Genomic DNA, 10,312 nt, shown 5'->3' on the forward strand with positions numbered 1-10,312 from the left:
CCCCTCCAAAGCATAGGCTACACTGTAGCCCCTCCCCCCTCCAAAGCATAGGCTACACTGTAGCCACTCCCCCCTCCAAAGCATAGGCTACACTGTAGCCCCTTCAAAGCATAGGCTACACTGTAGCCCCTCCCCCCTCCAAAGCAGTACTGACATTACAAGCATGATTCAGAAGATAGGGAGAGAGATTTAATTAGCTGGAGAATAATTAACTTTTGCAATACTAGTTAAGGATTCTATAGGCCGAGTTATCACATTTCACATTGGATATGTTAACTACAAAAAGGAAAGGTGTTTTTAATTCAGCTGCCGCTCTGCGCACACAAGCTTGTTAGCTCAAAGGACATTCAAAGTTTCTCCATAGAAGGTCCTCTTCCTAGATATAATTCTGTGGACTTAATTCAGATAACGCATGTCATAACAAGATGCCCAGCGCTTCAAGCCTCCTCCTCAACCTTCTCTCGCTCTCTCGCCCCTGCAAAATTTCAGTCGCCATAGGCTACACTTGTCTGTCCATCACGTATGTAAACAACTAGTTTGCCTGCTCTATCCGCACTGATTGACAAAGTAATCTACTGAGCTAAACCGGTTCACATCTTTATTTTTCTGGACGTAACAGTGGAATGGAACAAAAAGAATAGTGTTTTTGTTCAGAAAGAACTATTGGAAAATAATTTGGTTCCAAACCTTGATGCAGACAGACAGACATTTAAACCTGCAGGTCCTCTCAGACATAGAGATAGAGAGACAGACAGACAGACAGACCTTTAAACCTGCAGGTCCTCTCAGACCTGGGTATCCCTGTAAGAAGATGAAAGAAATCTGAAATAGGCAAATGAGGTCCATGGACACTTTGTCCAGACAATGTTGATAAATCATACTTGTAACTAAGAATCAAAACATGAATGCCTACTTATTGCTCAGAAATTCACTGCTGAAGAATACAGACCTGGAACCCTGGATATCCAGGTTGGCCTTCTCCCTGTGTTCCAGCATCACCCTGAAGAGAGAATCAAGATAATATTGTGTATTCAGAATATTAGCCTCATGATAAATCAGATAAGCTCTTCAATACACTCACCCTTTTCCCAATGGGCCCTGCATCTCCTGGTGCTCCTGGGGGGAGAGACCCTGGTCAAAACATGTATTGTAGTTTGCATGTGTTACCACATGGTACAGCTGTGTCATCATCAAAATCATTAAATGACTGGCCATCGTACCGCAGGCCCGTAAGGTCCCGGCTCTCCTCTGTACCCTTTGAGCCCAGACACTCCACTCAGACCCTTTCAGGGGGAAGAAATTAAGAGAGGGGGTGCGACAATGACTGGAGGTAAAACATCAACCTATATTTAGCAATAGCCCATGAGAGAGCTAGCCTGTTCCCCAAGAAGGTGTTGGTGGAACCATATAAGAAAGAACAAGTGATCACACAGAGTAATAGAGGACCGAGGGACACTCACCTGTGAACCCACGTCTCCAGCCTGACCTTCATGACCCTGTGCTCCAGCAGAGCCTGTGTCACCCGTCTCCCCTTGACCACCTCTTATTCCTGGAGCACCTGTTAGTCCCCTCTCTCCCCCTACACCCTTAAGAGAGACACATAGGAAGAGAGATGGAGAGAGCGTGTCATGTGTGCTCCCTCTCCGGCCTCTAGGTCACCAGGCTGCTCGTTAAGGCGCACACCTGTCACCATTACGCGCATCGTCAGACTCACCTGGACTCCATCACTTCCTTTATTACCTGCCCTATATATGTCACTCCCTTTGGTTCCTTCCCCGGGCATCATTGTTTCTATTTCATATCTGTGTGCTGTTTGTGTTTCTTGTTTTGTATTTAGTTGTATTTATTTATTAAACAACAAACTCCCTGAACTTGCTTCCTGACTCTCAGCACACGTCGTTACAGAGAGAGAGAGGTCACCAGCTTGCATGTGAACAGCATTGTTCAGCTAAACAGCAGCTTCCCATCGGTCAACAAGGCCATTTTACCATAATGTAAACATCAAAGTGTTTACAAAAGCTAAACCAACTTTTTTGATTCATTATATACTAATGTGTTTTCTTTTACAGTGATACAACTATTTTATTCAGCCATTTAGTCAATGTAGAGCAGGGATCATCAACTAGATTTCTTGAGCAGATTGTCGGGTGGACCGGAGCATAGTTACAAATAGAAAGCAAATTTGTAACGGCGTTCTTCGTTTGTAGAAAGAGAGTCGGACCGAAATGCAGCGTGGTGGTTACTCATGTCTTTAATGAAGAAAAAACGGAACGATACATGAAATAACTAATAAATACAAAACAACAAACGGAACGTGAAACCTAATACAGCCTATCTGGTGAAACTACACAGAGACAGGAACAATCACCCACGAAATACAAAGCGAAACCCAGGCTACCTAAATACGGTTCCCCATCAGAGACAACAAGAATCACCTGACTCTGATCGAGAACCGCCTCAGGCAGCCCAAACCTAACTAGACACACCCCTAATCATTAGCAATCCCAATCCTATAAAACCCCAATACGAAACACAACACATAAACCCATGTCACACCCTGGCCTGACCAAAATATATAACGAAAACACAAAACACTATGACCAAGGCGTGACAAAATTGACCTCAAGAAGCCCTGCTTACATTTGTATTCAATCACGTTTCTCTCTATTATACATGTGAATACTTGGGAACAGATTTCTTAAATTCCCTTGGAGCTGATTTCCTGTTGTCCAACAATAAAAAATAATAAGATGTCACTTATTTTTTAGAAAACTTGGGGGGTCAAATAAAACCACCCTCGGGCCAAATTCGGCCCATGCGCCATCAGTTGGGGTACCCTGATGTTCAGTGATCTAGTAAGATATGTGTCTTCCTGTGTCAGATTATGTGGACAGTGTTCGTCCTGGTCCGGGTGATGTATTGATTCTAGAACTAGCTGAGTTCCAAACCGCTGTGCCTGGCGCTCCAGACGGTCCAAAGTCCCCCTGTAAAACACAGAAAGGTGGACAGGTGCCTGAGGTCATTGTCCAATCGTTATTGGTTATGGCATCATTTTTCCATTCAACTATAAAAAAATACACCGATACATTTGTGTGTTTATCACAACTGGCAGTTATCAGAATCTGCAGCTTATTGACGATAGAGTTATTGAGGTGGTGGTGTTTTTACTTCGTCTCCTTGGTCACCCTTATTTCCAGGTCCTCCGATTGGTCCAGGCTCCCCCTACAGACACAGATGAAACAATACAGCCACACAGAAAAGCTATCCTGTGTGATAGATGGATGGATGGATGATTGAATGATCAAATTATTGATTGATTAATTGATTGATTTGATTAGTTGATAAATCAATAGATTGATTGATTACCTTGGCTCCGTTGGCTCCAGACACTCCAGGAACCCCTGGCTCCCCAGGTGTTCATATCTCTCCCTGTGGACAGGAAGGTCAAATAGAAACTTAAGTCACTCACACATTAAATAATGCAGAACAGACAATTAAGGTGCTGGGTATGACAGAGTTACCTTTTGTCCAGGTAATCCATAAGATCCTTCATCTCCTTTCTGCCCCAGAGGACCTGGCTCCCCCTATCAGAGGAAACAGTCATTACCAACATCAACCAGTCTGAACTTAAATATGAATACTTCAGATATAACTAACAGCATTCATTTACTATTTATCTAGAGACTATGAAGTCTGCTGAGGACAGAGTTATGGGAATAATGTGTAGTATTGTAACTCCCTGTTTGCAGTACGTGTCAGTCTACTGACTAGCTCTGGCTCCTAGAGCGCTATTGGCTGCCAAGTGGTTCTTGGCTGTGGAGGGGAAATTCTGGGAAATGATGACCGCTTGGTGTAACGCTCCCAGAGTTTCACTGTAACTAGTCTAGGAGGTCATGAATACAGTGTAGTGTGTGTGTGTGTGTGTGTGTAGGTGTGTGTGGTGCGTGTAGTATGTGTGTGGGTTCGCGTGGTGAGTGTGTGGGTGAGATGGGGAGTGTGTGTGTGTGGGTGAGTGTGGTGCGTGTGTGGGTGGGTGAGTGTGGTGTGTATGTGGGTTTGTGTGGTGTGGTGCGTGTGTGAGTTTGTGTGGTGAGTGTGGTGTGGGTGAGTGTGGTGTGGGTGAGTGAGTGTGGTGAGTGTGGTGTGTGTGTGGGTGAGTGTGGTGCGTGTGTGGGTTTGTGTGGTGAGTGTGGTGAGTGTGGGGTGTATGTCGGTTTGTGTGGTGCGTGTGTGAGTTTGTGTGGTGAGTGTGGTGTGTGTATGTGGGTTTGTGTGGTGTGGGTGAGTGTGGTGCGTGTGTGGGTTTGTGTGGTGAGTGTGGTGAGTGTGGTGTGTGTGTGGGTGAGTGTGGTGAGTGTGGTGTGAGTGTGGTGTGTGTGTGTGGGTGAGTGTGGTGCGTGTATGGGTTTGTGTGGTGAGTGTGGTGTGTGTGTGTGGGTGAGTGTGGTTAGTGTGTGTGTGGGTGAGTGTGGTGCGTGTGTGGTGAGTGTGTGTGTGGGTGAGTGTGGTGCGTGTGTGGGTTCGTGTGGTGTGTGTGTGTGTGGTGAGTGTGGTGTGTGTGTGGGTGAGTGTGGTGTGTGTGTGTGGGTGAGTGTGGTGCGTGTGTGGGTTTGTGTGGTGTGTGTGTGTGTGGGTGAGTGTGGTGTGTGTGTGTGTGGGTGAGTGTGGTGCGTGTGTGTGGTGAGTGTGGTGTGTGTGTGGGTGAGTGTGGTGTGGATGAGTGTGGTGCGTGTGGTGTGTGTGTGTGTGGGTGAGTGTGGTGTGTGTGTGTGGTGAGTGTGGTGTGGGTGAGTGTCGTGTGTGTGTGTGGGTGAGTGTGGTGCGTGTGGTGTGTGTGTGTGTGGGTGAGTGTGGTGTGTGTGTGTGTGTGTGGGTGAGTGTGGTGCGTGTGTGGGTTCGTGTGGTGAGTGGTGTGCGTGTGTGGGTGAGTGTGGTGTGTGTGTGTGGGTGAGTGTGGTGCGTGTGGTGTGTGTGGGTGAGTGTGGTGTGTGTGGTGTGTGTGGTGTGTGTATGTGGGTGAGTGTGGTGTGTGTGTGTGTGTGGGTGAGTGTGGTGAGTGTGGTGTGTGTGTGGGTGAGTGTGGTGCGTGTGGTGTGTGTGTGGGTGAGTGTGGTGTGTGTGGGTGAGTGTGGTGTGTGTGTGGGTGAGTGTGGTGCGTGTGGTGTGAGTGTGGTGTGTGTGTGTGGGTGAGTGTGGTGTGTGTGGGTGAGTGTGGTGTGTGTGTGGGTGAGTGTGGTGAGTGTGGTGTGAGTGTGGTGTGTGTGTGTGGGTGAGTGTGGTGCGTGTGGTGTGTGTGTGGGTGAGTGTGGTGAGTGTGGTGTGTGTGTGGGTGAGTGTGGTGTGTGTGTGTGGGTGAGTGTGGTGCGTGTGTGGGTTCGTGTGGTTCGTGTGGTGTGTGTGTGGGTGTGTGTGGGTACGTGCACATGGGACAGAGTAGATGGTATATTTTAAAGGGGGAGTGTGGAAGTGGGACTAAGGAGGGCTGGTGGTGATCAGTCTGGAAAGACTGTGAAGAAAAGGAAAAGCAGTAGGAAACAAGACAAGCAGAATGTGATGACTTTGACTCTGGCTACATGACCTTGCATCACTCCTATAGACTTACCTCTGCCCCCTCGTCTCCTTTACAACCAGGCAGGCCTATAACCCCAGAGTCCCCCTACAGAGAGAGAAAGAGAGAGGGCGATGTGGGAGTTTACTGCACATTTCAAAGAATAATACGAACATGAGTGACCTCACTGAAGGTTTCCAGAGAAACAGAACTCGATTATGTACTTTGTAATCTGGGCCTACTACACAGTTATCTGCTCTGAAAAACATCTGCTCTGGTCTGAGAAACATGTCAAGGGATTCAGGACCCGGGGTGGAGGTGGAGGTGGGGGTGGGGACTGCCTTTAAGCTAAATCTTCAATTTTAATCATTTTTTGAAAATATTTTTATTATTATTTGACTTTTATTTATTTATTTATTTATATATATATTTTAAATATATTTTTTTTCTCAGAAAAACCAGTGTACAGACAAAAAGTATAGAAACAGACAATGATAACATATGCTTATTAGTGATGACATAATTTTCCATTAGCGCAATTCGATTTATGAAGTAAAATAGTTTTTCTTTATCCTTTTCATAGTTAAGGAACTTCCTGTCAAATATCCCAGGGGGGGGGGGGGGGATCTAAAGGGATGTGACCATGAGGCTTTAGTGCTGAACATTTAGTCTATAAAACACCTATATGATTCATCTGGCTCATATCCACCATACAGCACCTGGCTCGGTTTTAAGATCATTTTTTGGCACCCTATTATGCTCCATATAGTGCCTCACGGGGATGGACAAAAGCATTGCTCTGTACTGTATAATAGGTCCAGAGCCTATGGAAGAAGGTACAGGTGTTACATAATACTAACAGCCTTCAGCATGGGCTGGGCCATCCTTCGTCTGTATTTCATTCTCATCTTGTTTTCGTCTCAACCCCTCTAATAATTCTGGAATATGGGTGTATATAAAGGGAGACCTGTGAGGGCGAAGCCTGCATCCTGTTTAATTGCTCACTCACACTTTACGAGGCCTTGATAGCCTTGTTTTTCTGTTTGTAAGTTTACAGCGTGATACTCTTGTTAAACATTTAATAATGTGGGGACTGTGTGTTGAGTAAGAGGTACAAAACAAACAAACCACAAGGCCATCCTTCCCGTCCACTCCATCCGCTCCTTTCTCACCCTAGAAACACATGGCTCACATGACTTCAATTGGTTGAATTGGTGAGTATGTGACAATGTGCATGACTGAATGGATGGATGGACACATGAATGAATGAATTTTATTTTTTATTTTTTTATTTTACCTTTATTTAACCAGGTAGGCAAGTTGAGAACAAGTTCTCATTTACAATTGCGACCTGGCCAAGATAAAGCAAAGCAGTTCGACAGATAAAACGACACAGAGTTACACATGGAGTAAAAACAAACATACAGTCAATAATGCAGTATAAACAAGTCTATATACAATGTGAGCAAATGAGGTGAGAAGGGAGGTAAAGGCAAAAAAGGCCATGATGGCAAAGTAAATACAATATAGCAAGTAAAATACTGGAATGGTAGTTTTGCAATGGAAGAATGTGCAATGATGCATAAGATCAACAACATACCTTTTGTCCAGATGGTCCTCTTGGACCCTGTAGGGCAAAATAACGTTTGAACATTTTGACAGCTGAACCTATGGCTGTTGGATGATGTGATTGTATTCTTTATTTACATGATATACGTATGTACTATAAGGTTTATAAACACTATTATAATCACTATTACTCTCCACTAAATCCATGAGAGCTTACTCTGTCACCAGTAGGACCACGGTCACCCTGTAGAGAAAGAGAGTGATGAATATCAGAGTTTAGCTTCTAAGCACTTAATACGGATCCGGACATGTAAAATTCCTGGTGTTGGAAACACTGGGAACATATGGCATATTTCAATTCGGGTTAAGTGAATGCTCATGGAACATTGCATTAGCTAACCTCATACAGCCAGACAAGTATGTCTCTAAATATTGCGTTTACGCCATAGCTCTAAATTCTACCAGGCAATGTTACATTATAGCTAACCAGCATGTGGTATGAATAATCTAAAACATTCAAAGTGGTACATATTTTTAGTTTAGATAAATAATCACTCTGACCTTCTCTCCTCTGTGTCCTTGGGGCCCCTGGTCACCTGCAGTCCCCTAGGTGACAAAGATACAGTATGATCCACATGTGATCCACATATGATCCACATTGCCTGTAGCCATCATCTGTAGCATCAAACAGGCTACAAAGCATAATGTATCCACAATCTACAGTCAGCAGACAGACAAGTTCATGTTCTGTAATGTGTCATATACTACCTTTGCTCCCACACTTCCCGGTCTCCCAGCAACCCCCTGACGTCCTGGAGTTCCCTGAAAAAAAGAATAATATCTATTTCTCATTGTCATCAGTCAACCTCTTCCAGTGTTAGTCATTCTGAAGCAGAGTCTGAGTGAAGCCGTTTGTATAAACTGTGTTAAGCAACAGGAAGCTTCTATCCCCAAGCAATACGACTGATAAATAGATAACAAAATAGCTAAATGGACGATCTGAGTTTACCTTGTATCTTTATGACCTTTTATTATTATTTGTGTACTGTCTCTGTTCACACACACACACACACACACACACACACACACACACACACACACACACACACACACACACACACACACACACACACACACACACACACACACACACACACACACACACACACACACACACACACACACACACTCTCTGTTCACACGCACAGGGCCCTACACACACTCTCTGTTCACACGCACAGGGCCCTACACACACACACTCTCTGTTCACACGCACAGGGCCCTACACACACACACACTCTCTGTTCACACGCACAGGGCCCTACACACACACACGCTGTCTCTGTTCACATGCACAGGGCCCTACACACACACACACACACACACACACACACACACACAGCCTCTGTTCACACGCACGCACACACACACACACACACACACACACACTGTCACTCCATCATCTGCTCACTTAGACATAATATGCACATTCATATTGACTCTACACACAAGCACAGCCACTCACTTACAAGCTGCTGCTACTCTGTTTATCTTATATCCTGTTGCCTAGTCACCTTACCCTTATATCTACCTCCAACACTCCAATGTTCCTGCACATTGTAAATATGGTATTGGAACTGACCCTGTATATAGTATGCTTACTTACTTACTTATTGTTAGGTTTTGTGTTTGCAAGAAAGGCATTTCACTGTACTTGTGCATGTGACATTACACCCCTTTGGCCCAAAATTCCCATTGAGACAGAGAAGAAAGGTCTTGGACTTGCCAAGACTGCCAGAAGTTGTGCACAGAACACGGTACTGTACAATAGAATCAATCAAACTAAGCCTTTTCAGTTCCACTACCTCCTCGTCTCCTTAATGCATTTCTTGGCTGGAACACACAAGAGCTGTGTTGACTAGCAGTGGGCTAGGCAGGCCATCTGGACGCCATGATTAGATCAGACACAGAGAAGGCCAGAGTCATTAGTCCCAATCAGGTAAACAGGGGCCTGGGGGCACGCTCAGATCACACATAGAAATGTCTGTTATAGAGTGGACATGATTCCCTATTCCACATGACATAGAAGCATGGCTTTTCTATGTAATATATTTCTATCTCAATGTTCCCTAATGCTGCACCCCATGGAATACAGTCCTGGTAAGCAAAGATTGTCATCTCATTAGCATTCCATTGGATATTGGCGCAAAGCCACTCCCGTCCTTAAAACCTTTGTTTTGAATCCAGACCACAGCAGGGGCAGCTTTTTTTCAATCAATCTGATTACAAACCAGTATCAGTACTTTCTGTTTCACTCATTCTTTCACTGTCCTGATATTGACCTTGTAATACTGTGTGATTATAAATGTCTGGCATATTTATAGTAATGTGCACAAACGCACACGCACACACGCACACACACTCACACACACGCACACACACTCATGCACGTGTTTACATTGTGAATCCTTACTGTATATGAACTGCAGTACATGAGCCAAATCACCAGGGTTTGATTAACGTTCCTCCTTCCGCCTTGAGATCCCAGGGGAGCAAACAAAGAACACGGATGAGAAAGACTTCTGACTTCACTGGACCCCAAAATTGTATTGGTAACATACACATATTTAGCAGATGTTGTAGCGAAATGCTTGTATCAAAAAGACTGAAGAAAAAAACTCACCACAGATTCAGAATCCTTGTACTACAGATCCATAAAAGAAGAGACAGACATTTGGTTAGAATAGTCTGTTTGGGCAACAAAAAAATGCCCTACAGTAAATTACATTTAGGTACAGGGCCTTGGTTTAAAAATGCCCACTTGTATGATGGTAACTATGTGACGATGGTGTACTCACCATGGTAGACACTATGGAGCTGATGGTGTTCCTAACAACCTGCAGGTCCTCACTAGTAGCAGACATGTTATGGGTGTGTTGTACATTTGTTGCTATGGAACCAAGTCTGTTGTCCTGCAGAGAGAGAGAGAGAGGTGGAGGGGGAGAGAGAGAGAGAGGTGGAGGGGGAGAGAGAGAGAGAGAGGGAGAGAGGTGGAGGGGGGAGAGGGGGAGGAGGAGGAGAGAGAGAAGAGGGGAGCGAAGGTGGAGGGGGAGAGAGAGGTGGAGGGGGAGAGAGAGGGAGAGAGGTGGAGGGGGGGAGAGAGAGAGAGAGGTGGAAGGGGAGAGAGAGAGAGAG

The 10,312-nt window shown here is 45.1% G+C and overlaps 1 protein-coding gene across 1 annotated transcript; it reads right to left on the bottom strand.

Annotated features, from left to right (window-relative positions):
* Nucleotides 1-2,524: 2,524 nt before the first annotated feature.
* LOC116367791 (collagen alpha-1(VI) chain-like) lies at nt 2,525-10,090 on the bottom strand. The gene is made up of 13 exons (XM_031818967.1): nt 9,976-10,090; nt 9,801-9,821; nt 9,591-9,652; nt 7,886-7,939; nt 7,679-7,723; nt 7,335-7,361; nt 7,149-7,175; nt 6,677-6,721; nt 5,603-5,656; nt 3,522-3,584; nt 3,367-3,429; nt 3,169-3,222; nt 2,525-2,984 (listed from the first exon to the last, which is right to left on the bottom strand). The coding sequence occupies exons 3-11, from the start codon at nt 9,609-9,611 to the stop codon at nt 3,418-3,420; spliced, it is 348 nt and encodes a 115-aa protein (XP_031674827.1). The 5' UTR covers nt 9,612-9,652; nt 9,801-9,821; nt 9,976-10,090; the 3' UTR covers nt 2,525-2,984; nt 3,169-3,222; nt 3,367-3,417.
* Between the last annotated feature and the right edge of the window lie 222 nt (nt 10,091-10,312).

This window comes from Oncorhynchus kisutch, unplaced genomic scaffold (genome assembly GCF_002021735.2).
Source record: "Oncorhynchus kisutch isolate 150728-3 unplaced genomic scaffold, Okis_V2 scaffold1750, whole genome shotgun sequence".
NCBI lineage: Eukaryota > Metazoa > Chordata > Actinopteri > Salmoniformes > Salmonidae > Oncorhynchus > Oncorhynchus kisutch.

What these genes read in the sequence shown, in the direction of transcription:
- LOC116367791 (XM_031818967.1), bottom strand. Translation starts at nt 9,611, where the DNA reads ATGTACTGCAGTTCATATACA. An exon ending in GTGGTCCTACTGGTGACAGA is followed by an intron (nt 7,176 to 7,334) that starts GTAAGCTCTCAT and finishes TTTGCCCTACAG; the next exon opens with GGTCCAAGAGGACCATCTGG. An exon ending in AAGGAGACGAGGGGGCAGAG is followed by an intron (nt 3,585 to 5,602) that starts GTAAGTCTATAG and finishes TTCCTCTGATAG; the next exon opens with GGGGAGCCAGGTCCTCTGGG.